The sequence below is a fragment of the Pelmatolapia mariae genome, linkage group LG12, assembly GCF_036321145.2.
Source record: "Pelmatolapia mariae isolate MD_Pm_ZW linkage group LG12, Pm_UMD_F_2, whole genome shotgun sequence".
Classification (NCBI taxonomy): Eukaryota; Metazoa; Chordata; class Actinopteri; order Cichliformes; family Cichlidae; genus Pelmatolapia; species Pelmatolapia mariae.
In genome coordinates, this window is record NC_086237.1 from 9,645,759 (window position 1) to 9,672,889 (window position 27,131).

At 42.7% G+C, this 27,131-nt stretch overlaps 1 protein-coding gene across 1 annotated transcript; it reads left to right on the top strand.

The window, feature by feature from the left end:
• The first annotated feature begins 2,049 nt into the window (after positions 1 to 2,049).
• On the top strand, positions 2,050 to 26,578 carry LOC134638990 (zinc metalloproteinase-disintegrin-like batroxstatin-3). The gene is made up of 19 exons (XM_063489972.1): positions 2,050 to 2,121; positions 6,131 to 6,219; positions 6,351 to 6,427; positions 6,609 to 6,687; positions 6,874 to 6,950; positions 9,829 to 10,012; positions 10,199 to 10,261; positions 10,377 to 10,448; positions 10,581 to 10,750; positions 11,024 to 11,105; positions 13,246 to 13,379; positions 14,009 to 14,186; positions 20,166 to 20,255; positions 23,409 to 23,604; positions 23,690 to 23,795; positions 23,914 to 24,070; positions 24,152 to 24,232; positions 26,145 to 26,232; positions 26,332 to 26,578. Exons 1-19 carry the CDS (start codon positions 2,064 to 2,066, stop codon positions 26,439 to 26,441), a joined length of 2,091 nt encoding a protein of 696 aa, XP_063346042.1. The 5' UTR covers positions 2,050 to 2,063; the 3' UTR covers positions 26,442 to 26,578.
• The last annotated feature ends 553 nt before the right edge of the window (positions 26,579 to 27,131 follow it).

The following is a 27,131-nucleotide window of genomic DNA, read 5'->3' on the forward strand; positions in this document are numbered from 1 at the left end:
GTAAGATGCATTATTTCATTGTATTTTTCTAACTACTTATCCCTGTAATTTGCTGCATTTACCAGGACATACTGAGACAGCAAATGATGCATAGACTGCTCATTAACATGGAAGCTGCTTTAAACCAATAATCACTAAACCTAAATTATTTGAAGTTTTTAACTTGTCATGAGCTTCTTCTGTTTGAATCTTTCTTCGAGCAAATAGGCAGTATCAGATATTACAGAGGCTCTACAAAACCTTCATCATCTGGTCCAGTGTGAAATTAACACCAACTCTGTGGCCATTGTGGAACTGGAAACAGAAGGTGGTCCAGGATCTGGCCATCCCAAAATTGTATTAAAGAGAGAAAAACTGAAGAGATTGTTAAACACTCAGCTGCCAGTCAGCTGCACTGCTAAATACCTTGGTGTTTCAAGAAGGGCAATCTACATGAGGATGCAAGATTTTGAATTGTCTGTGACAGGAACATAGAGCACAATGAATGACCAAAACCTGGACAATATCATATCATCTATCAAAAATCAAATGCCAAATGGCTATCAAATGGTTCAAGGACATTTGGTTTCTATGGATCTCCGTGCTCAGTGGTGAAGAATGATGGCCTCCATGCACTGAGTTAATGCTGTCTCTCCCTGGTCCACATAGACACAAATCACAAGCTAATAAGGTACAATACTCAGTTATATAGCTCTAACACAAGTTCAGCAGAAAGATGTATGTTATACTTTAAAACTGCTTTAATCAACTTTGTCTTATAGGTCCTTAAAGTGTATATAATTAAACAAAAATGCACTTGTTAGAGTCATATTAAGTAAAAGGATTACATGATGTTTAACAAAATCAGTAATATAGTTAACTGTAAAATTTCTCAAGCAATCATTTACACTTTGTATATCGATATTTTCCATGATAACAAGTCTAACACATAATCTGCTTCAAAAGGTGTGCAAAACGCTGGGGAAAGGCAGCAGTGGGAAGTGTGTGTGTGCCAAACCCTGAACGTATGCCTTGTATTATTGGAACCATTGTTTGATTCTGTCATCTCGTCTTAAGATGCAGAGTAAATCAAAAATCCCTCCTTCTGGAAGAAGGCTGAAGAGGAAACATCTCTTCAGGACTGACTCTTTCCAAATCTATTTCACAACAATGCGACAGCACTATACTACACCAACAATGGTCTTAAAAAATTATGTATTGTAAAATAAAATAATTAAACAAACTAACCGAAATGGGTTTTAATTTAAACCAAACCACTCCACTGGATTTAGTTACATTTGAGCTGATTTGAGACCAAAACAGCCAATCAGAATTTTTGCATCCAAGTGTGTGATTGGTTGGTTTTGTGGCACATTTATAACGGTGTACGGAAAGAGTTGAGCATGCAGGGAGATGTTGAGACAGGGTCGATACAGTGAGAGCAGGTCCGCAGATGTCTGTCAGCACACAGAGCAGAGCTCTGAGCAAGAGCAAATGCCAACAACTGAGTGAGGGGGCTGCTATTACATGGATATGATATGGATGTCTGTATGGATAATAGCAGACACTGAAATACATTTATTGCACGCAGCAATAATTTTTGTTCAAATTAAGCTTGTCTTTGCTCAAAATAATTTTGCCCTCAAAATGCCACATTTGTACTTGCAAAAGTTATTTACGTACGCTAGGTATAGAGGCACAATAACGCCATACTACTGCTGCGCTAAATTCAACCACACGATGAAAAAAAACATTCTGTGCGGTCTACGTTCATATATAGGGACCTATATATTGGGGGGAGGGGGAGTATGGTGCAAACGACACACTCTTCACGAATCGGGGAAGTCACAAAGCTTTCTTTTTTATGAATGAGGGATACATTTTATTTAAACGTTTGAACATAATACAACACAAACTTTCATAGAGGATCCGAAGTCCGAGAGATACATGTTTTGAAACGACAAGAAGCAGGTGCATGTAGTACACAGAGCGGCCGCCAAAAAAAAGTATTTGCAAGCATAGTGCAGCGACCAGGGCAACACAAATTTTCGCAGCGCATGACACTCACTGTTTGCACTTGGACAATGACACGAAACCTCCTATTGTGGGTCCTCATCCTATATGCCTCTCCCAAGCTCTCGGGTAAGTCACTGGATACTTTTACCTCCACTCACACTCTGGGTACTAAAACCTAGTTTTGTCCTACCCTCTGTTTATTCAAACCTCTACAGGAGGCAGGTTTCTTTTCCTCAATTAGCCCTCTAAATCTCCTAGCCAAGCACGATATAGTTTATCAGTTCTGGTCTGTTTCATGTTTCATGTTCAGATGAGTTCGCCTTTCAGCCCATTGCATTTGTTTATTAGACATATGATTATAAGGGGAACATTAAAACACTGTGTCTCACGCCTGTGGAACACATTTTCTATGCACACTCATTACGGCCAAATAATGCCTCAAAAGACAAACAGAATGAGCGATTTAGCTGAAAACATCGGAAGATCCGTTTTGTCGGCCATCCAAAGGTTCCCCAGTAGTGGACTCTTAACAGCTGCAGTCTCCACTCCACAATCGCTACAGCACATGTCCAGACAAATCGCTGAACATGCTCGTAGGCAAGAATTGAAGCAGCTCGCGGCGGTGAGAAGTGACCATCATTAGAGAGCAGACACAGGCTGTATCCCAATTCAGGGTCTGCAGCCTTAAAGTACGCAGCCTCAACGATCCTCAAGGGCCGCGTCAAAGACCGCTAAGACCGGAAGTGCGAGGCTTGTGAAATGGGACGGTCTAGCCTCCGTCGCGCTGCCCAGGTTGCCTAGCAACCATAACACCAACCGCTGGAAACGTTTCATACAGCTTTGTTTGACAGAAATGAAGGAGAACATATTTTGTTCGTGTGTTTGTTTCTACACGAGCTTTGTGTGATTTAATAAGTATCTGAGGCTGAGACCACAGGACTGTAAAACATGATTGTTGGCCTTCATATCTGTACTGAACAGTCATTTAAGATTAGCTAGTAAATAACAATTAGCTAATGTTGTTCATGAGACTAAAGTCAGTGTAAATATGATATGGCCAATATTATAGTTATTATATTAATCATTATAAGTTATTACAGCAGTGAGTTTGAACTCTCAAATCAAATCACTTCTATTGTCACATCACATGTGCAGGTACACTGGTACAGCACATGTGAGTGAACTCTGTGTCAAATACTGAGCTTCAGTAAAGATTCAAGCTACAGTTATTTATATGTCCTATCACCTTAAATCTTCACTCAAAGACAAGTATCTTTGACAGTGTATATATAGATGTATCATATATAAGAGACAAATATTGTCCGTTTAATATGTTGGCATTACTAAATTTGGCTCAATGCTTACATATATGTGTAAAAAGAAAATGTACGAGCTGTGATAACTGATATATCAAATATTCCTTTATTGGGTGAGAAAATCATACCATGTCATAACTGCTTTAAGTCATACAGAATAGATATCAGAGCCTTAAACAGGCTGACTTCTGCTAAATGGGTCAAACTGGGCAGAAAGTATACAAACACATAACATCCTTATAGAATATGATGTAACACTATAGATCAACTTACCTCAAAATATATAAAGCATATAAACAATTACAACAATATGATGCAACAAACACAGCAGTACTACTAATCCAAAATACTCAAAGCTTCATAGAACTGAAACAAACATTTATTTTTAGCTCCATTCTGCTGCTGATACATACGTTAGGTTTCTGAATATTAAACTTGTTTCTGCCTTTCATAGTGTTTAACTTGAAGGCCCTGAGTACTTTCTCCCACACTGAAAACACTGGAATGATAAAATTATTTGAACATTACCTAATAAGACTGATTCAGGACAGACAATTAGTTATTTTAAACTTTCCTAGCAGTCCTTCACAAACAGGGAACAGTCTGTCTATTCTCTCCATCTGTCAGCTGCTGCTGGCTCTTCCTCCTCCTCTTCCTCACACACTGCTGAGTTTGTCCTGGTGGATCATCAGGGGTGCAAAGCCTCACAAATGATGTGCAGCAGTGGGTCCCTCAGTCTGTCCTCACTCTGGACACTTGCAGTTGTCACACATGGAAATCAAATGTATGATAAGCTGCAGGATTCAAACACAAGTGTAACTTATAAATACATGTTCATACTTTTATTCCACAATCAGAGAGAAAGAAAAAGAGAGAGAGTGCAGGACAGACAGACAGGTGACAGTCTCAGGTGTATACACTGCTACAAAACAGCACAAGAGAAGGAGGATTTAGTGTTTGTGTTATTACGAGTGCTAAACAAGAAGAGTTCCCAGATGGTACAGTGGACACATGTGTGACTCCTGTGATTAAAGCATCTTTCTTTCAGCTTAACGAGTGAACCGTCAGCTCGTTCAAATACACATTAAAGTCCGTTTGGCTCGACACCACCGAACAGAGGCAGCAATATAACATAGCTAACATTAACAGTGCAGTGAATCCTGCTTGTGCCGTCATATTCAGGACTGCAAACCGAGCAGCATCACTGACTTTCAGCTTGTTGTGTTTGTGGATATATGACTGACTTTAATTATCCATAAAATCATCACATTCTCTGTAAGATTAAGGTCAGCTATTGTATTATTATATTTTGAAGGCTTTAAAACCAAGTAAACGCTGGAAGTACAAACATCGCTAATGGCAAATAACTTTGCCGACATGTGGCCAACAGTAATGTTTTAATGTTCCTCATTATTAAACATTTGCACATAAATAAGTGACATAATATTCAGTACTTACGTTTAACAGTTTACTCTTCGGCCGCTACGCTTCTGCCATCTGCGGCAAAATTATCCACAGTGACTGCCGCGCTATGAATTGTGGGATATGTTGGGCCACGAAGTCTACACCGCCACAGCCTTAAAATTCAGGGAAATGAAGGACGCATTTGAGGGCCGCATTTCGAGTAGGCTTTGAATTGGGACAGCCTTCGGCGCGCCGCTGTGACATAATCGGCCTTAAAATGCAGCCTTTAAGGCTGCAGACCCTGAATTGGGATACAGCCCACTACTGGCACAATTTTGCACCGGATGTTTTCGCTTTTATTTTGGTATTTCTATTGAGCCGTACAATAAATTTGCATGTTAGCTAAATATTTCGTTTCCTCTAACATTTAGATTTAACATTTAACATTTAGATTTAAATATAATATTTAGATTTAACATTTAGATTTAGATTGAAATATAATATTTAGATTTAACATTTAAAATTGTGCTTTAAATATGAAAAGTTACAAATATTTTACTAAATGTTGTAAAAAACATGTTTTTGTAAGGTTTTGAGCTAAATCTTGCAGTTAATTTCAGCATATTTCACTTTACAAACGGCGCCCCATAGACCTCCTTATAAGAGTCCTCCACTCGAACTAACATCATACATGCAGTGTGGAAGCTGTCATTATGACACATAGTCACATTTTAAATTTGGCAGCCTAAATATGGACATTTCCAAAGTAATCTCAATATTCTGAATTTAATATTACATTTATTATCTGTAATATTATAATGCATATCACTCGCTCACTTTCCCCTGAGCCAAGTGGAGCAAGTAAAAGGAAAGAGTGGGGTGTGTTTGAAGCTTGAAGTGTTGTTTTAGGAAATAAACAATGCGATCGTTTAGTTGGTCATTTATACACATAAAGTTATTCAAGCAATTTTTGTTTACATCAGAAATAAAAAAAAGAGTGACACTGATTGTTATTGTTTTGAGCACTGCAAAATCTCACAGGGAGCAGATCAGGGTGGACGGCTGGGTCAACAAAGTCATTTTGTTTTTTTCTCAAACTTGAGAATGTAACTTTAATCAAATGTTTAAAGTCACAATGATCAAATGTTTGCAACCTAAATGACATTTGGAATGGAATATCAAATTATGTAGTCAGGTTTGGTTTTTTGTTGTTGTTTTATTGGTTTGGTTAAAAATAAATAGATACATAAAACTTATAGAAAAGCAGGATGTAAACAGACGAGATAGGTTAGCACAAATAATGAAAGCAATGAGTTAAGCATTCAACTATCTAATTACAAAATAGACCCTGTTGACACTAGCATCCAAAATTAATATCCTTCTTCTAATCACACATATGTGATTCACTTCCACAGGAAGCCATGGTCCTGAATTTGAGGAGGGAAAGCACTATGAGGTGGTTCGACCAGTCAGACTTCACACAGTCAGAAAAAGACACACAGAGGTTTCTTTTCTCTTCTATTTTAAATCTTGTGATGACAATCAAATCAGCTGCTGTTTTTCTGCTGGTTAAGGGAAATGAAAAAATAAAAATGAATGACTAGAAGCAAAATTTCCTGTTTTATTTGCCCACAGTACCACAGACCAGACACCCTTACGTATGCAATGACTGTAGGCGGACAAGACATAGAAATGCAACTTGAAAGAAATAAGTAAGTTTTCACTTCCTTAAACCTGTGTGTCTGTGCAGTGTGAGAAAATAAGTGGACAAATGGATATACAAGTAATGTAAAATACCCTGTTTCAAAATAAGCATTTTTTTGAATAAACTGGAATTAGACTCACTCTTCACATCAAATCATGTTATGTTATTCTTTATCTTTATCTATTCAGTGAATTACTTACCAAAGATTACACTGAGTCTTACTACCAAGAAGATGGGACTCGAGTCACCACAGTACCAAATGACATTGTAAGTGTTTGCATTTGTAGACAAACTTACCTCAAACTTACAGCTGTAAACTTGCACATTTTACTAGATTTAAAGCGCTTCAAAGGCTTTTAAGGCTGTTAGTGAATCCTGGAGACATATGCAGATGAAAAGAAAGTTAAATGTTGTCATTTAATAACACAGTCACCATTTTCATGTCCTTGCCAGGATCACTGCTTCTATCATGGGAGGATTGTGAACGACAGTGAGTCATCTGTTAGCATCAGTACCTGTGATGGACTCAGGTGAGCCACCGTCTTTATCTTTGCTTTATTTAAACTGTCATGACATCTTTCCAAAGCAATACCCACCCATGCTGTATGTCATAATAATTCAAATAACCTCACAGTTTCATTCCTTTGTTGTATTAAGCCACAAAGCCAAGTAACCAGTTTTTGTATTTGCATAACGCATTAAATTAATAATGTTAAACCTTCAGATGAGATGAATAGATTTCAGGCCAGAAACAAGTTCTCCAAATACTCTCATTACTTTTTAGATGTAAACCTAAAGTTAACCTTATCCTAACCCTCAACTAAACCTCTCCTCACAATGACCCAAACTTTAACTAAACCTAACCAGCAAAACATTAAATTAACATAGAGTAGAATAATCCTTTAATTGTCCCACAAGGGGAAATTTGGTTGTAACAGCAGCAGAATAAAAGCACATATACAAACAGAACAGGACAATGAACAGAAACACACACAATTTTTACAGAAAAAATATTTACATCATAGGCAATAGTTACAAAAACAGAGTACTGTACAGTTATTAAGATTAAAGTATAGGGTTTTTTTTATACAAATTGAGAAAAATAATGTGCAAGTTATAACAGTAGTAGCTGTTCGGTTGATTAGTGCAAATTACAGTGCTGATCTAAACATCTATGTTTGTTGGGAGCAGTTTCAATTGTACAGTCTGACAGCTGCAGGGAGGAAGGACCTGCGGAAACGCTCCTTCATGGATCTAGGATGTAGCAGTCTGTCACTGAAGGAGCTCTGCAGTTCAGCAACATTTACATGCATGGGGTGGGAGACTCTGTCCATCAGAGATGTTATTTTGGCCAGAGTCCTTCTGTCTCCCACCACCTGCACTGGGTCCAGGGTGCATCCTAGAACAGAGCTGGCCTTCCTGATGAGTTTATCCAACCTCTTCCTCTCAGCTGCAGATAAACTGCTGGTCCAACATACAACACTGTAAGAAATGACGGATGCCACCACAGAGTCATAGAAGGTCTTTAAAAGCGCTTCCTGGACTCCAAATGACCTCAGCCGCCTCAGCAGGTAGAGTCTGTTCTGACCCTTCCTGTAAAGAGCATCAGTGTTGTGGCTCCAGTCCAGTTTATTATTCAAGTGAACACCCAGGTACCTATATGAGTCCACTATCTCAATGTCCACTCCCTGGATGTTCACCGGTGTCAGTGTGGTGGGTCTGCGTCTCCTGAAGTCCACCACCAACTCCTTGGTTTTCCCGGCGTTGATCAGCAGGTGGTTCTGCTGGCACCAGTCCACAAAGTCCAGAGTCCACTGTCTGTACTCTGAGTCGTCCTCACCTGTGATGAAGCCGACTATGGCAGAGTCGTCAGAGAACTTCTGTAGGTGGCAGCGTGGGGAGTTGATGGAGAAGTCTGCAGTGTAGAGGGTGAAGAGGAATGGTGCCAGCACAGTTCCCTGTGGGGCCCCTGTACTGCAGACCAGCGTATCAGAGACACAGCCCTGTGTCCTCACATACTGTGGGCATCCTGTGAGGTAGTCCAGTATCCAGTGGGACATGTGGTGGTCCACTCCCAACAGCTCCAGCTTGTCTCTCAGAAGTCGTGGCTGGATGGTGTTGAAAGCACTGGAGAAATCAAAGAACATGATCCTCACAGTGCTTCCAGGCTTCTCCAGGAGAGTCAGAGCTCGGTGCAGGAGGTAGATGATGGCGTCCTCCACCCCGATGCCAGGCTGGTAAGCAAACTGCAGCGGATCCAATGAAGACCTCACCAGGGGGCACAGATGGTTTAGAACCAACCTCTCGAGGGTCTTCATCAGATGTGATGTCAGGGCTACCGGCCAGTAGCTGCTGAGGTCCTTGGGATGGGAGGTCTTTGGTACCGGTACCACACAGGAGGTCTTCCACAGCTGTGGTACTTTCCCCAGCGACACGCTCCGGTTGAACAGATATCCTAGAATGCCGCACAGTTCATCTGCGCTGCATCTCAGGAGCCTGGAGCTGACGCCATCTGGACCTGCAGCCTTCCGCACCTTAATCTTGCAAAGCTCGTTCCTCATTTGAAGTGCTGAGATAGAAAGAGTGGATTTTGGGGGAGGGGGGTGTATGTTTGAGTCCATAGCATACACCCTCCTGGCTGGGAGCTGAGAGGTGTGAAGTCCTGAGATGAAAGACAGGCAGTGTCTGAAGATGAGGGAGATAGCTTCAGGGGAGACGATGCTGGGGGAGGGGTGGGTGGTTGATCAAACCTATTAAAATATTTATTTATGTCATTCACCCACCCCAAGTCTCCTGCAGCCTGGTGGTTGTTTTTTGTCCTGAGATTGTCTTCAGGCTGTTCCAAACCCCTCTGATGTTGTCCTGTTGCAGCTGCTCTTCCATCTTTCTCCTGTAGTTTTCCTTCCCTTGCCTTATCTTCCATTTCTGCTTCTTCTGGACAACTCTCAGCTCCTGTTTGTCTCCAGATCTAAAGACTCTCTTCTTCTCCTTGAGGAGAGTCTTAATTTCAGGATTCATCCATGGCTTGTTGTTAGAAAAACACCGTACCTTTATGATGGGTACGGTGTTGTCCACACAGAAGTTCATGTAATCTGTAATGCAGTCTGTGATGCTGTTGAAGTCATCCTCCAGGGGGCTGCAGAGGTTGTCCCACACAGTAGAACGGAAACAGTCCCTCAGGGCCTCTTCAGTCTCTGGCGACCATTTCCTTACTGTGCGTTTCACAACTGGTTCTCTGTGTACTAGAGGTTTATACACAGACTGGAGATGAACCAGGTTGTGAAAACAACAGAAGATAAAGTTTGGCCCAAATAAGTCTTTAGACGACAGTGGATAGGTTCCTAAGTTGATTCAGCCTCAAAGCAACATCTGAAAAATGAATGAACTAACCAGCATGATTTGATTTAGGGGTTACTTCAGAACATCTGCTCAAAGGTACCTGATTGAGCCACTATCCAGTGACGATGAGGGGGATCATGCAGTGACGACTTTTAATGAAAAGAACTTCACGCCTGCCGTGTGCGGGGTCACTAACACCAGCTGGAGTGACGACTATGAACCTCCAACAAGCCGCAGCCGCTCTAGATCAGGGGTAACACAATTAGTTTTGTCCTCTTCACCAGAGTTCCTCCAAGTCATGACCTCTGAAACCTTTTAGGTCTTCAAACTATCTGAGGTTAAATGTGACAAATACCAATACATTCGTCAGTCTACCAATATTATTCTTATATTAACAAATTTTAAGTGAGTCTTCATTTGTGTTGTTCTTTTTCTTCAGGGTATTTCTATTGTACAGCAGCAGAAATACGTTGAGCTCGTCCTTGTTGCTGATAACCGCGCGGTAAAATTAATCTTCTTTTATAACTTTTTCATTTTCCCCTTGGTTTGCAAAATTTGATTTCTATAAGATAAACTGCTGAGAAGCAGGATGAGAAATTTGTCTTGTGGTGTTTCAGTATGTGAAGATGAACAGGGATCAAAAGAAGATGAGACAGAGAATATTTGAGATTGTCAACTTTATCAACATGGTGAGTCTGTTTTTTTGCTATTTCTGTAAAAAAAAATCCATACCAATACAGACACACTGTACTACATACTGTTCTGCAGTAGCTGCTAGCAGTTGGAGTATAGTGTTACATCCCCAATGTTGTCTTCTTCAGGTCTACAAACCTCTGAGGACCTTTATTGCTCTGGTGGGGTTGGAGATATGGACAATTGGTGACCTGATCTCTGTGACCCCCCCAGCAGGGGCAAACCTGGATGCTTTCATGAAGTGGAGAAACTCTGAGCTGGTGACCAGGATAAAACATGACAACGCACATCTTATAAGGTATGGATAGATTCTATAAGTAGAATCCAGTCAGACTCAAATCATGTGGAGCAAAATGTCTCCTACTTTCAACAGTAACCAAGCAGGAAAGAGAAAACAAATTTCAGAAATCTGAGTTGTGAGTATCCACCTCCACATTCCACATTCAGGAAAGTTCACAGTAGTTAATCTAGTAACATTAACGACCTTTGGCAGTGGGGGGTGTTATTGAAAATATAAGTGAGTAGATGGATGATATGAATCCTGGATATGAATTTAAGGCTTATCTTTCAGTGGTATTGACTTTGAAGGAGCAACTGTGGGTCTTGCTTTCATCGGGACTCTCCGTTCTGGTCACTCTGTCGGCGTAGTACAGGTGAGGTGTTCTAGGAGAATAGGAAGACTTTAATTCATATACTTACCTCTGTAATATTTTGAGACCAGTGTCTTTTGGTGTGTAGTAGGGATGCACCGATACCACTTTTTGGAAAACGAGTACAAGTACGAGTACTTGCATTTCAGTACTCGCCGATACCGATACCGAGTACTTAATAAAAACATGATTTAAATTTACAGGTAACAGCTTTAGTCATATAATTTAACAAAAAACAAACAAACAAGGGACTAGTTTGGAATTAAGAACATTTATTTAAAATGAAAAGCATGTTGTATGCAACATATTACAGAATAAATAATTATTAAAAAAAAAATTTAATTTTAAATTTGTTCGTCTGTTTCTCTGTTTAGAAGTCTCACTAGCACAGTCACAGCTGGGATGACATCAGAGGCTAGTGCGTCGTAGCTGCTCACTTTTTTAGTTTTTTCCTCAAAAGGGGCAAGTATGGCAACAGTCTTCTCCATAAGAGCCCATTGGTGAGCGGTGAGATAGTCAGGGAGTTCATGTTCGGACACATACACCCCCAGCACTCGCTTTTGCTCTATGAGGGACTGGAGCATGTAATACGTGCTGTTCCAGCGCGTCTGTACGTCCTGCTGCAGTCTCTTTATTGGCTGGTTGAGCTGTCCCTGAATGTCCTCGAGGCGGGAGTAGGCTAAGGCGGAATGTTTAAAATGCCCAACTATTTTCCGCCCCACTGCTATAGCATCAGCTATGCTCCTCTGTGCTAATAAGCCCTCGTGAACAGCCAGTTGGAGCGTGTGCGCGACACACGGCAGACTTGGGAGCCCTGCGTCATTCATGGCTTTAATCATGTTTTTGGCATTGTCACGAAGCACAACATGTACATGTTTTATGTATACTCCATGTCTGGAGCATTTCCTCAAACACATGCGCTATAGCCTGGCTGGTGTGCGAGAAGCGGAATTGTTTGGCATGTAATATGGCTCGTTGCGGCGTGAAACTCGTCTATCCACTGGGAGGTTAGGCTAATTAGCGACACGGGGCTAACACTGCTTGTCCAAATATCCGTGGTGAAACTAAACGCAGAGGAGGCTTGCAGTAGGCTGTGGATATGTTTTTTCACAGACTCGTGTAGTTTAGGCAGCTCCGTGTCAGTCATGTAGTGGCGGCTTGGGACATCATATCTGGGCTCCAGAACATGGAGGAGATGCAGGAATCCAACATTTTCTACCTCCGAGAGTGGCTGGTCACTCAATGCAATGTACTCGATAATTGCCTGTGTTATTTTCACAGCACGTGGATTGTGTCTGGACATTTTCTCTCGTCTTGCAAGAGTTTGCTGCAGCTCTGAGCTGCAGCCGGGGCCTGGGGGCGGGCACTCGGCGCCTGTGATTAACCCCTTACACGCCGCTCAAACATAGACATTTCTCAGACCGTGGTATCGGTCCCCGGTATCGGGGGACTTTTAACGAGTACGAGTACTTTAGAAAATGTGGTATCGAGGCCGATACCCGATACCGGTATCGGTATCGGTGCATCCCTAGTGTGTAGCTTATGTTGCAAAGTCTAAATCATATTGAGGCTGATGGTCTTCTGATTCTTGCCATACTCATGCAATACTTATTGAGTTACCCAGTGAAACTTTTTAAAATATATTAAATTAATAGGAATCAAATTTAATTCAGGCATTCATGGTCCCCAGATGATGTATCTCACTGACTTCATAACTTCTGCTCTTGCTCTTGTTGTGGTAAATAATTGTTAATTTTGGAAACATGTTCCTAAATCCATGGGATTATTTCAGATATTTAGTTCATTCATTCATTTGCCCCTCAAAAATCAACTTATTTGTTCATCTTATACTTGTGACCAAATGCCAGAGAAAACTAACGACATTTCCATCATTCCATTACCAATATGTAGAGACCACTTCCTGCTAAAAGAGAAAAACTAAATTAAATGAGTGAAACTGAACAAAGTTTATGATCTAGAGCTAGACCCAGGTCACAAAACTGAGTCCAAGTCTTTTTTGCACATTGGTCAGAGAAATTAGCAAGATCTCCAAAACTGCAATGCAGTACTATAAAACTGTGTTGCTCTATTTTGCCATTAGTGAACTTTTACTTCTATTTCTTGTGCTTCATTTTTTTTTTAGGATCACAGTGACCGATCCATTGCAGTGGGAGCAACGCTGGCTCATGAGATGGGCCACAACCTGGGCATGAACCACAATGATTCCAGTGGTTGTTTATGTTCTGAGGATAGCTGCATCATGGCAGCAGCCCTCAGGTAAGAAAAGCTGTTGAACGCAGACTCTTTGTCAAGTCAAAGGGTTGCTCACCCATGTACAAGTGGCACCATTGTTTACTGTTGGTCTGTGTATGGAAGACTGTTAATTTTTGTATATGGTTGTGGGAAAACCTCATTGTAAAATATTATTGTCTAGTGGACTTAAGTTCTAATGCAGATTGGTTATTTGACTTAGCACTTTTAAAATGAGTATCCTTTAAGTTTGTGTGTAGGATGGTTAAAGCAGATTGCATCATTTGTAGCATTTTAAAAATACTCAAGTAAATATTGTGCTACAAAGCTTATTCACTGCTACTGATGTCTTTCTAGTTGTGATAGAAATGAACATTTTACCTTTATTTAATGGAAGAAATGTTTAAATTAGAGCAGGGGATGTAATAATAATAATAAGGGTTGGATTGCTCATGATATTCACAGATGTGTGATAACTAACATTTTTTGTATCCTTTGGGTTTGTATTTAAAGGTTTTTCACCTATGGCTGAAAAGAGGATTAAAGAGACCCCCCCCAAACACACACACACACACACACCCCAAAAAAGATCTGCCTGGTTATTGAATGAAATCCAGTTAAACACCTTGGTAGATAATGTGTTTGTTCCTCTTCAGCTGGAAAACTCCTCGAAGCTTCAGTAGCTGCAGCAGCAGCAACTATGAAAAGTACCTAACAAGCCGCAGCCCCAGCTGTCTGCTGGACAAACCAGACTACAAGAGTATTGTGGCTCCCGCGGTCTGTGGAAACGGCTTCAAAGAGGAAGGAGAGCAGTGCGACTGTGGTTCGGTGCAGGTAAATAAGCACATCAGCTGGTTAAAAGTTTCATTTTGTAGCAAGTTGATCTGATCTGCAAGCTGTTGATGATCGCATCTGGTGAAGGAGAGCTTTTCTTTTTCATTCAGTTCAGTTTTATTCATTTAACAGCAAATCACAACAACAGCTGTCTGAAGGCACTATATTTTGTAAGATAAAGATCTTATAACAACACAGCAAAAACCCCAACAATCAAACAACTGCCTATGAGCAAACATTTGGCAACAGTGGAAGCGAAAACCCCTTTTTAACAGGAGGAAAGCCCTCAGCAGCCTAGGCCTATTGTAGCTTCACAAACTTTTATTTCTTTATGTCTTGCTGGCCTCTCACTTACAAAGACTAGTTGATAAACAGTGTAGCAAATACAATTTATTTATTACTATTATGCTATGATTCTGATCTGTGTCTGTGCATGCTCAGGTCTGAAATGGCTTCTGCCTTACAGCTATTGATTTCTCAGAATGGAATTCAGCTCCATGTTTCCTTTGTCTGATCTTGACTCTTTTAATGACGTGATTGCTCTGAGGCAATGTGAGAAAAACAGCTTTCTGATATGTACCTTCTATGAAATAATGAATGGGCCTGAGCCTTTGCATTCAGACACACATATTTTTTTTTTTAAGTCCCAGTATTAAACTGACTTCTACCAGAAGCTGAAGAACTGCTGATTTATTTTTTTTATTTTGCAGTATTACTTGGAATATGTACTTATGTGCTGTCTTAACACTTTTATGTACCTGTATAGAAATATAGTGACAGTGTAGCTGTGTGTAACAGATGAACTTGTAGTTTTCGGTGAAAAGAAAATTCCAGTCAGAGTGATGTTTAGACCTGTTTTCACCTCTGCTGGAATTCAACAAGGAGAGATCATTAGAAGGAACTGAACTAGTGCTGTCAAAATTAACGCATTAACGCAAATTAATCCGCCATCAAAGTCAACACGATTAAAATTTTTAACGCAATTAAAGAATCTGGAGTGCAGAATGACTCAAAATCCCTGAAATGTTTCTGTCAACGCATTTCAGGCAGTTTGTCCAAGTAGAGTTACCTTCGCACATGCACAAATGGGCAGTTGATCTGGTAGTGACGGGCAGCTGAACCAATCAACTCAATATGGAAGATGATAAACCCACATTGGCCCTCTTAATGGGAAAATTGAGTATTAAAAAAATAACAAGACGGAACAGTCGACCAACATAAAGTATTATGCACATTGTGCAAGAAGGAATTTTCTTTTCACCGAAGCACTTCCAGCTTAAAATATCACATTGACGCGTCACCCAGCTTGCGACAAACCACTCACGGAGCATCGGGGACTCAGTAAGTCTACCTCGGAAATATTGACTGACACTATGGCCAAATGGATTGCAACAAACTGCAGACCTATAAATATCATTGAGAACACGTGCTTTACATAACTTTGGTTAGGTAAATTGGTGATTGGTGCTACAGCGTCCGCATCACTGCGGCTGCAGCACCAATCTGTCTGTCGATCTCCAGCTCCCTTCTCCCATCACTCGCGAGCAAGACCCCGAGATACTTGAACTCTTCCACTTGGGGCAGGAACTCATGCCCGACCCGGAGTGGGCACTCCAACCTTTTCAGCTGAGAACCATGGCCTCAGATTTGGAGGTGCTGATCCTCATTCCCGCTGCTTCACACTCGGCTGCGAACCATTCCAGTGGAAGCTGGGGGCCATCACCCGATGAAGCCAACAGAACCACATCTTCCGCGAAAAGCAGAGATGAGATTCTGAGGCCACCGAAGTGAAAGCCCTCCACCACTTGGCTGCGCCTAGAAATCCTGTCCATAAAAATTATGAACAGAATTGGTGACAAAGGGCAGCCCTGGTGGAGCCCATCACCCACCGGGAACGAGTCCAACTTATTGCCGGCAATGCAAACCAAGCTCTTGCAATGGTTGTATAGGGATCGAATGGCCCGTAGCAATGGGCCAGACACCCCATACTGCCGCAGCACCTCCCACAGGACACCCCCAGGGACACGGTCGAATGCCTTCTCCAAGTCCACAAAACACATATAGACTGGTTGGGCAAACTCCCATGCGCCCGCAAGTATCCTTGAGACGATAAAGAGCTGGTCCAGTGTTCTGCAAGCAGGACAAAAACCGCATTGTTTCTCCTGTATCTGAGGTTTGACAAGCGGACAAACTCTTCTTTCCAGCACCCTGGCATAGAGGGTGCCAGGGTGCTGGAAAGAAGCACCCTGGCACACTCCTCAGCATCCCAGGGAGGCTGAGGAGTGTGATCCCACTGTAGTTGGAACACACCCTCCGGTCCCCCTTCTTAAAGATGGGGACCACCACCCCGGTCTGCCAGTCCAGGGGTACTGCCCCTGATCTCCACGCAACATTGTAGAGGCGTGTCAACCAGGATAGCCCTACAACGTCCAGAGCCTTCAGGAACTCGGGGCGGACCTCATCCACACCAGGGGTTCTGCCACCAAGGAGTTGTTTAACTGCCTCAGTGACCTCGCCCCCGTAAATTGGCGGGTCATTCCCCTCATCCCCAGACTCTGCTTCCTCCTCGGAAGATGTGTGTCAGTGGGATTAAGGAGGTCCTCAAAGTATTCCTTCCACCGCCCGACAATTTTCTCAGTCGAAGTCAGCAGCGCTCTGCCAGCACTATACACAGTGCAGGTAGAGCACCGCTTTCCCCTCCTGAGACGCCTGACGGTTTGCCAGTATCTCTTCGAGGCAGTCCGAAAGTCTTTTTCCATGGCCTCTCTGAACTCCTCCCACACCCGAGTTTTTGCTTCAGCCACTGCCCGAGCCGCATTCCGCTTGGCCTGTCGGTACCTGTCAGCTGCCTCCGAAGTCCCACAGGCTAACCAAGCCTGATAGGACTCCTTCTTCAGCCTGGTGGCTCCCTTCACCTCTGGTATCCACCATTTGGTTCGGGGATTACCACCACGACAGGCACCAACCACCTTGTGGCCGCAGCTCAATGCAGCAGCTTCGGCAATGGAGATGCTGAACATGGTCCATTCGGACTCAATGTCCCCAGTCTCCCTCGGAATGCTGTTGAAGCTCTGCTGGAGGTGTGCGTTGAAGATCTCGCGGACTGGGGCCTCTGCTAGGCGTTCCCAGCACACCCTCACTACGCATTTAGGTGCACCAGGTCTGTCCAGCGTCCTCCCCCGCCACCTGATCCAACTCACCACCAGGTGGTGATCAGTTGACAGCTCAGCCCCTCTCTTTACCCGAGTGTCCAGAACATATGGTCGCAGGTCTGGTGATACGATTACAAAATCGATCATCGACCTGCGGCCTAGAGCGTCCTGGTGCCACGTGCACTTATGGACACTCTTATGTTCAAACAAGGTGTTCGTTATGGCCAAACTGTGATTTGCACAGAAGTCCAATAACAAAACACCGCTCGGGTTCAGGTCAGACAGGCCGTTTCTCCCAATCACGCCCCTCCAGGTCTCGCTGTCGTTACCCACGTGAGCATTGAAGTCTCCCAGTAGGACAACAGAGTCTCCAGGTGGAGCACCTTCCAGCACCCCACCCAGGGACTCTAAGAAGGCTGGGTACTCTGAACTGCCACTCGGCGCATAAGTGCAGATGACAGTCAGGACCCGTTCCCCGACCCTAAGGCGCAGGGAACAAACCCTCTCGTCCACCGGGAAGAACCCCAACGTACCGGCAGCAAGCCGAGGGGATATTAGAATACCCACCCCAGCCCGCCGCCTCTCACCAGGGGCAACTCCAGACTGAGACAGAGTCCAGCCCCTCTCCAGGAGACTGGTTTCAGAGCCCAAGCCATGCGTAGAGGTGACCCCGACTATATCTAGCCGGTACCTCCCAACCTCACGCACTAACTCAGGCTCCTTCCCCACCAGAGAGGTGACATTCCATGTCCCAATTGCCAGTCTTGGTAGCTGGGGATCAGTCCGCCAGGGCCTCCGCTCCTGGCCACCGCCCGGCACACAATGCACCCAACCCCTACCTCGCCTCCTGCGGGTGGTGGGCCTGCGGGAGGATGGGCCCATGTCCCCTTTTCGGGCTGTGCCCGGCCGGGCCCCATGGACTAAGGCCCGGCCACCAGACGCTCACCCTCGGGCACCCTCCGTGGGCCTGGCTCCAGGGCGGGGCCCCGGTAACCCTATCCCGGGCAGGGTAAACTGTTCCCTCGATGTTTTCCTCATAAGGGTCTTCTGAATCGCTCTTTGTCTGGTCCCTCACCCAGGACCAATTTGCCATGGGAGACCCTACCAGGGGGCAAAAGCCCCCGGACAACATAGCCCCTGGGATCCCTGGGACACACAAACCCCTCTACCACGATAAGGTAGCGATTCACAGAGAGGTTACAGAAAATTAATTAGTTAATTTTCTTTAATCTATTGACAGCACTAAATTGAACATGATTTATTGATGTACAAAATAGTATTCAGTGGTATTTGGCAATTAGACTCTGATGGCCCATCACAGCAGAACGGAATCCTAGCTGTGATAACCTAGCGGTAATTAGTGCAGGAATCCCAAAGAATAGAGAAGAAGCAGTCTTACCACGACAGGAAGTTCCATTCTATAGAAGATAAATCAAGTGAACATTAGCAGCAGCTTCACAAAGGCACAGGGTAAGGCATAGCATGAGGAGAAATGCAGCATGGTAAGTGAGAAAATTGTGATGGTTCCAGATAGCAAAGAGGAAGTGCGAAGCAGACTAAAGACTGAAAATGTGATAAGGCTCAAGGGAGATAAGACATGAGTGTGGACTGGAGTAAAGAGAGAGAAGCAGAGCCTGTAGGCTCAAGGCTGCTGTAGGCCAGAAAAGCAAGCATAGATCCTGCGACAAAGCTGAGAGCTGTCAAAGGACAGAAGAGAGAGAAAGACAGATAGCCTGTGAGAAGGGCTGCTGGAGGCCAAGATTGTGAATAGAGAGCCTACAGAAAAGAATGGAGGCTGATGAAGCTCAGAGAATGAAACACTTGTTACAAGGAGCAGAAATCTGAATAATGATGGAAGAGACTTTGATTCCACTTACCAGCTGTATGTCAACTTGCCAGGAGTTTAAGACCAGAGGGACATAGAAACAGGAAAAGAAAAATGACAGGTAAAGAAAACATGGTTAATGTGAGAAAACCTGGATATGGGATGATGCTGGAACTGAATCGGATGCAAGAAGAGAAGGATCTGCTGACCAGCAGTCCATTTGTCCGGAACCGGCACTGGATAGGCAAGATTGAATAATCAAGAGAAAATGTGTGTCTTGTGGAGTGACATGAATGAGATTCATCAGCTGAGCACCGCATGTAATTATTTAGGATGTGTAAAATTCCCAGAATCTCCACACATGGCTGAACTGATTGGTTTCCCATCTTAGAGGAGATGTATATGAGACGCATTAAGTATTGTAATTTGAAGTGAAAATTTATCAAAGGTGGTACTTTGAGATGAAATCTATTTTAAATCTGAATGTTTACAGACCAGCAACTTCATCAAAGCCATGCTAAATATGCTCAGATCAATGCCAGGGCAGCTGTGTTGCACAGAAGGTTTGTTTTGTTTTGTTTTTTCCTTGACTGTGGTTATATTGAAAACACAGATTTTGAAATATAAGTTTTTGGTATTTTGTGTACAACACTTTCTTACATGTTTGTGCTTCAGACTCGATAATGGTCTTATACCACAAAAGTTCCTGAATATCAAGTAATAAGGAAGTAGAAAGTAGAAACTGAGAACAGTGATTATACACTATATTGGTGACACTTGACATTGCTTTTAGTAGTTTGAACATCGTGATGTGTGATCATGAGGCCAGCGGACACCCACAGTGGAAGTCATTCATCAGGTTCTTTTCTATGTGTCAATAAACCATCAAACCTAGCAATAAAGATTCCTCACGGGAACAGAGCAAACAGATGTTTAATAATGCATCCCAGCAGTAAGACCTAACAGCAGCCTGATGAGTTCTAATGTATGTCGTCCCTGTAGGAGTGCACCAATCCCTGCTGCAACGCCATCGCCTGCACCCTGAAAGAGGGTTCACAATGTGCTGAAGGCGAGTGCTGTGAGAACTGTAAGGTGAGTCAGTAAGAAGACAGATCAGTGTAACTGGTGTCACTTATTTTCTCTTCCGGCGTCACTCCGAGCAGGCAGCCAGTATCAGCAACTTTGACCTGACCGAGTCCTTTTTTCTCTTTCTTTGTTGTTATTGTTATTGTGTTTCTTGTTCTTGTTTTTATATTGTGGACTGTACTACTCCACAATGGAGCTCAGAATTTTATGGACAATCGTGTTTTTTATCACATTTTTTACGGCATCTGTGTCCAGAGAGCGTGTACTGGTGTGTAGAACCACTTTCTACTATCCAGGAGTTAAACACCTTCACACAAAAGTCACTGACGCCAGAGTGGGTTTAGACTTCGCTTTATATGGCAGGTGTGAAACTGTAACAACAAAATACAGTGTATGAGTGACAAACTAAAATAATTACTTGACGAGCTGCGTAACCAAGTGCTAATGCTAACAGCAAATAACTGCCTACAAACCATAAATTAACCTGCGTAATACAGCATGTAAGTAACTGCTATTAATTAACATAAAGTGCCAAACAATAATACATATTCACAGGGAATGCCTTTTTATGAACCTTTCACAACATAGAACACATGTTAGTCAGTCGATTGTCTGAGTCTTTCTGACACTTCTCCTGTCCGCGAACGGACCATGCCTTTCTCTTAAAGGGCCAGCGCACTAACCAAACAAAATAAAACGTACAAAATTGACAATAGACTATGTGCACGTTAGCATATGCTACTTCCCACAGGAGTTTCCGCACCGCTCCCCCAGCATCGTCTCCCCTAAAGCTATCTCCCTCATCTTCAGACACTGCCTGTCTTTCATCTCAGGACTTCACACCTCTCAGCTCCCAGCCAGGAGGGTGTATGCTGTGGACTCCAACATACACCCCCCTCCCCACAAATCCACTCTTTCTATCTCAGCACTTCAAATGAGGAACGAGCTTTGCAAGATTAAGGTGCGGAAGGCTGCAGGTCCAGATGGCATCAGCTCCAGGCTCCTGAGATGCAGCGCAGATGACCTGTGTGGCATCCTAGGATATCTGTTCAACCGGAGCGTGTCGCTGGGGAAAGTACCACAGCTGTGGAAGACCTCCTGTGTGGTACCGGTGCCAAAGACCTCCCATCCCAAGGACCTCAGCAGCTACAGGCCGGTAGCCCTGACATCACATCTGATGAAGACCCTTGAGAGGTTGGTTCTAAACCATCTGTGCCCCCTGGTGAGGTCTTCATTGGATCCGCTGCAGTTTGCTTACCAGCCTGGCATCGGGATGGAGGACGCCATCATCTACCTCCTGCACCGAGCTCTGACTCACCTGGAGAAGCCTGGAAGCACTGTGAGGATCATGTTCTTTGATTTCTCCAATGCTTTCAACACCATCCAGCCATGACTTCTGAGGGACAAGCTGGAGCTATCGGGAGTGGACCACCACATGTCCCACTGGATACTGGACTACCTCACAGGATGCCCACAGTATGTGAGGACACAGGGCTGTCTCTCTGATACGCTGGTCTGCAGTACAGGGGCCCCACAGGGAACTGTGCTGGCACCATTGCTCTTCACCCTCTACACGGCAGACTTCTCCATCAACTCCCCACGCTGCCACCTACAGAAGTTCTCTGACGACTCTGCCATAGTCGGCCTCATCACAGGTGAGGACGACTCAGAGTACAGACAGTGGACTCTGGACTTTGTGCACTGGTGTCAGCAGAAGCACCTGCTGATCAACACCGGGAAAACCAAGGAGTTGGTGGTGGACTTCAGGAGACGCAGACCCACCACACTGACACCGGTGAACATCCAGGGAGTGGACATTGACTCGTATAGTGGACTCGTATAGGTATCTGGGTGTTCACCTGAATAATAAACTGGACTGGAGCCACAACACTGATGCTCTTTACAGGAAGGGTCAGAACAGACTCTACCTGCTGAGGCGGCTCAGGTCATTTGGAGTCCAGGGAGCGCTTTTAAAGACCTTCTATGACTCTGTGGTGGCATCCGTCATTTCTTACAGTGTTGTATGTTGGACCAGCAGTTTATCTGCAGCTGAGAGGAAGAGGTTGGATAAACTCATCAGGAAGGCCAGCTCTGTTCTAGGATGCACCCTGGACCCAGTGCAGGTGGTGGGAGACATGTAAATGTTGCTGAACTGCAGAGCTCCTTCAGTGACAGACTGCTGCATCCTAGATCCATGAAGGAGCGTTTCCGCAGGTCCTTCCTCCCTGCAGCTGTCAGACTGTACAATTGAAACTGCTCCCAACAAACATAGATGTTTAGATCAGCACTGTAATTTGCACTAATCAACCGAACAGCTACTACTGTTATAACTTGCACATTATTTTTCTCAATTTGTATAAAAAAACCCTATACTTTAATCTTAATAACTGTACAGTACTCTGTTTTTGTAACTATTGCCTATGATGTAAATATTTTTTCTGTAAAAATTGTGTGTGTTTCTGTTCATTGTCCTGTTCTGTTTGTATATGTGCTTTTATTCTGCTGCTGTTACAACCAAATTTCCCCTTGTGGGACAATTAAAGGATTATTCTACTCTATGTTAATTTAATGTTTTGCTGGTTAGGTCAGCTGTCAGACTGTACAATCAAAACTGCTCCCAACAAACATAGATGTTTACATCAGTGCTGTAACTTGCACTATCTTATCAACCGATTCACACTACAACCTGGGGTTGCCTCTTATCTGTATTTAATTTTATTTAATATTAATAACTGTACAGCACTCTGTTTTTGGTAACTATTGTCATTGATGTAAATATGTAAAAAATTGTGTATGTTTCTGTTCTGTGTCCTGTTCACTGTTTGTTTGTATATGTGTTTTTCTTGCTGCTGTTACCATCAAATTTCCCCTTGTTGGACAATTAAAGGATTATTCGTTTCTTTTCTTTATTTATTTTCATCCCTGAAAGTCTCTCCTCTGGCTGTAGTGATCCAGTTGTTTGCTCAGCTACAGTCCTCAAGTAATTAGAGAATATTGCAAATGTTTGAACCAACACCACAGTATTGCATTTTGATCTTTTGTTTACAGTGCTCACACACTTAGGGTGTTTCACATAGCGCTGGAATTTTAATAATATAACACTTTAAGAAAAACAATGTTTCAGATAACTTACACGTTGATGGAATATGCTCCGCACAGATCTTGCCTACCTCCAGACAGTGCCGCGCAAAGCAGGATGACTGTGATCTGGCAGAGTACTGTGATGGGAAGAGCACGACCTGTCCAGAGGATGTGTTTGCTGTGAATGGGCTCCCATGTGATGGAGGCCAAGGGTACTGCTACAACGGTCAGTGTCCACAGAGACCTAAGCAGTGTGTCAAGATGTATGGATCAGGTGAGTATCCTGCCAATACGCATATGGATGTATGTGAAAGTCATATGGAGAGTTAGGTTTTTATGCAATCTCCTGCTGCTATCAGGTGCTAAGGAGGCCAAACAAGGATGCTATAACTACAACACCAGAGGAGCCTACTATGCCTTCTGCAAACGCCCCTCAAATAATCAGTTCATCCCCTGTCAGCAAGAGTGAGTCCCAGTAGAACGTACAGGGCAACAGTTGGTCTGCAGCCGACCCTTATTTTGATTCTTTATTCTTCATATTAACCAAACATGATCAGAAACAAACACTGTCTTTCTTTTGCAGAGATGTTCTTTGTGGAAAGCTCTTCTGTGAAGGCGATAATGACAACCCAAACTACGGCCGGATGGTCAGCATCGGCACATGCAAGGCAGCGTTCTTCTCAGACACCACCAGTGACCAAGGCCAGGTGGAAACGGGGACTAAATGTGGAGATGGAAAGGTAGCAGGCTTCCTGAAACCACTTTTTGCTTACTGCATCTACAGTGTAGAACAAAATAAAGTTAATTATGTCTTTTCCAAGGTGTGCAGCCAGAATCAGTGTGTAGATCTGCAGACGGCATACAGAAACACCAACTGTTCAGCAAAATGCCCAGGCCATGCTGTGAGTACATGATTTTACTCTGCAAAGTTTAACTAAATCCTTCACTAGCCGGGGGCAGCTAATCTAACATATCCATCTTTAAAATATAGCTTATGTGTAAAAGGTGGATGGAGTCACTGTTATAGCCTGCATTGAGGTTTGGACTTAATGTTTTATAACTTCAATCTTAATGTGGTCATATTGGTCATATTTAGCCCTATAAAGACAAAAACACCCTTTTCAGGCATCCCTGAAATGCTAATGTGAGATATACAACCATGCCCAAACTTACTCATGTAGGCTTTTGTAGAACCACATGCAAACATTTGCAACTGCAGTGTGATTGCAAATATGCACTGAATGAAGTGTGCAATTTGTAAGTTATTTTAAAAATGGATATAACAAATTGTTTTTGAAAAGTGACTATTCTGAGAAAAACAAATCATAAACATCCAATATCCAAAGCAGTTTTGAAAGTTTTCTTAATATTAAGGTCTTGTATTACCAGTGTTGGGAAGGTTACTTTTAAAATGTATTCCATTACAGAATACCGAATACATGCCCCAAAATGTATTCTGTAACGTATTCCGTTACGTTACTCAATGAGGGTAACGTATTCTGAATACTTTGGATTACTTAATATATTATCATGCTGTTTACAACTACGTGAATGTACTATTGCTGTGATTTATTACTGATATTGAAGGTCCACGGCTCCGAACCGTAGTAAAGGGACATCTGGCTAATACGGCGGGTTCCGTGTGGGGCTCGTAGCTGAAAACTAGCTTTACTTTGTTGTCTGGGTCAACTTTGCTAGCGAGAGACAGGCATTGAAAGGCTGCTCCAACGGAACTTATTTTTTCCGGAGGAAAACACGAACACAGTGTACAGTTGAGTCTTAATAGCTTACTTACAAATGGGCTCGTCAGGCACTCTTCTTGGCTGCAGTGGTTATTATTATATTTACATGCTTCCAGCTCCCGTTTTTGCTCCGTGACAGCTCGGACTTTTCCTTTCTCTCCCTCCCTCGCTCACAGACACATAACGTGTATGGCAGTCCATTCTCGCTGCAACACGGACTACACTGCCCATGAAGCTACATTCTTTAGGGCCATGCCTGTAGCATTCTGCCTTTTAGCTTAGCACAACAACAACAACAACAAAGCGCTCTCTCACCCAGGAAACACGCAGAGAGAGAGAGCGTCACCCTGTAACCATGGCAACCGTAACGCTGCCGCCTGGAACAACAGAGTGTAGCTGTCAAACAAACCCAAACAGTCCTGACCCGCGACAATATGAAACAGGAAAGTACCGCCGTGTAATCCATTTATTTCAACAAAGTAACTGTATTCTGAATACCACCTTTTTAAACGGTAACTGTAACGGAATACAGTTACTCATATTTTGTATTCTAAATACGTAACGGCGGTACATGTATTCCGTTACTCCCCAACACTGTGTATTACTTTTTACTCGGTGCCTTTTAATTGGCTCTGCAAAAACTCTGTTAAACTTTGAGCCCCAAAAAAATCTTTAATTTAGCTATATTTAATAAGAACAACTGATGCAAGGAAAAACTCTTAGTTGATCATAATAACATAATTTAGCCTAGCATCTTATACATATTTTACCTATAGTCTATCCAAAACTAAATAAAACTAGAGCCAGTTGGTCAGAAGCTAAAGTGATGAAGTACGGATTATATGTTACTATGAACAGAATACCCAAGAAAAGTCCAAGTAATTCAAATTTGGCTAAATCTAGTTAATTACATGCCACCAGTTATACTGGGGCTGAGTGTTTTATATTACTTAAATTCAAAAGGTAGGTCAGTGTTTTTGTTGTTTTTGTTGTTGTTTTTTAAGTAAAGCATATTCACTGAAGTGTATTTTTTAAAGTCTAATAATGGCAACATCTTCTTTGTGCTTTCCAGGTGTGCAACCACAAAAGTGAGTGCCAGTCCGAGCCTGGGTGGACACTTCCTAACTGTGACTCAGTGGACACAGCTTTTAGTGGTACTGGTAAGAGTCATCTACTTCAGTCTACAGATTAAGTTCAATTTACTGTGTCATGTTGCACAACTACAACCCAAGCAAACCGATTTTTTTCTGTCTCTGTAGGAAAAACTATTGTCATTGCAGTCAAGTTTACACTAGTGGTCCTAGGCATCATTGCAGCCATTGCAGGAATCATCTGGAAAAAGCAGCAAAGTCCCATCCTGCCAACGTGAGTAATCATGACCGTAATCATGACCCCTCTCAGTGAATGCACTCAGAGATCTTAAAGACTGCACTTACCCCACCAGCTGAACATTATGAAGCACCTTAAGTGTTTGCTTTTTTAATATTTTAAACCATGCTTTCTCTCATGACACTGTAAAAGTTTGAGTTGTATTTATATTTTTATCTAAATGTACATATTTATCTACTTTGTTTACAAAATCAGACTTCTGCATGAGAAGAGAAAGAACAAAAGCTTCATATTGGTGCCTTTTTAGAAGCAGGACCACTAAACGTGTATTCAAGATTAGGTCTCATGTGCAAGTGGTAATACACATATCAATTTGCCACACCATTAAAATGAACAACTGTGATGTTTTTAATGTTGATGTTGTATAATTCTTCTTAATTCTTATATTGAAACATTTTGTTTTACATTTATTTGCATTATGGTTGTTTCCCAATATTTTTTACTATATTATTGAGCTGCTGTATACTTTGTCCTATTACTTTGTAAAGTGGGGTCATGCTGTACAAAGATGAAATAAAATTGTTTAAGGTACTAACAGATAAAGAATCGTATCCTGTTACACGGTGGCACATGATAAGGGGTGAGATAAATCAGACAGCAAGTGAATGGACAATTCTTAAAGCTGACGTGTTGGAAGCAGAAAAAAAATGAGCTGACTGCAGAACACGGG

Bases quoted from the DNA above. Each gene is read 5' to 3' on its own strand.
- LOC134638990 (XM_063489972.1), top strand. From the start codon at position 2,064: ATGACACGAAACCTCCTATTGTGGGTCCTCATCCTATATGCCTCTCCC. The intron at 2,122-6,130 runs GTAAGTCACTGG...TCACTTCCACAG, and splicing joins TGCCTCTCCCAAGCTCTCGG to GAAGCCATGGTCCTGAATTT. The intron at 14,187-20,165 runs GTAAATAAGCAC...TCGTCCCTGTAG, and splicing joins GCGACTGTGGTTCGGTGCAG to GAGTGCACCAATCCCTGCTG.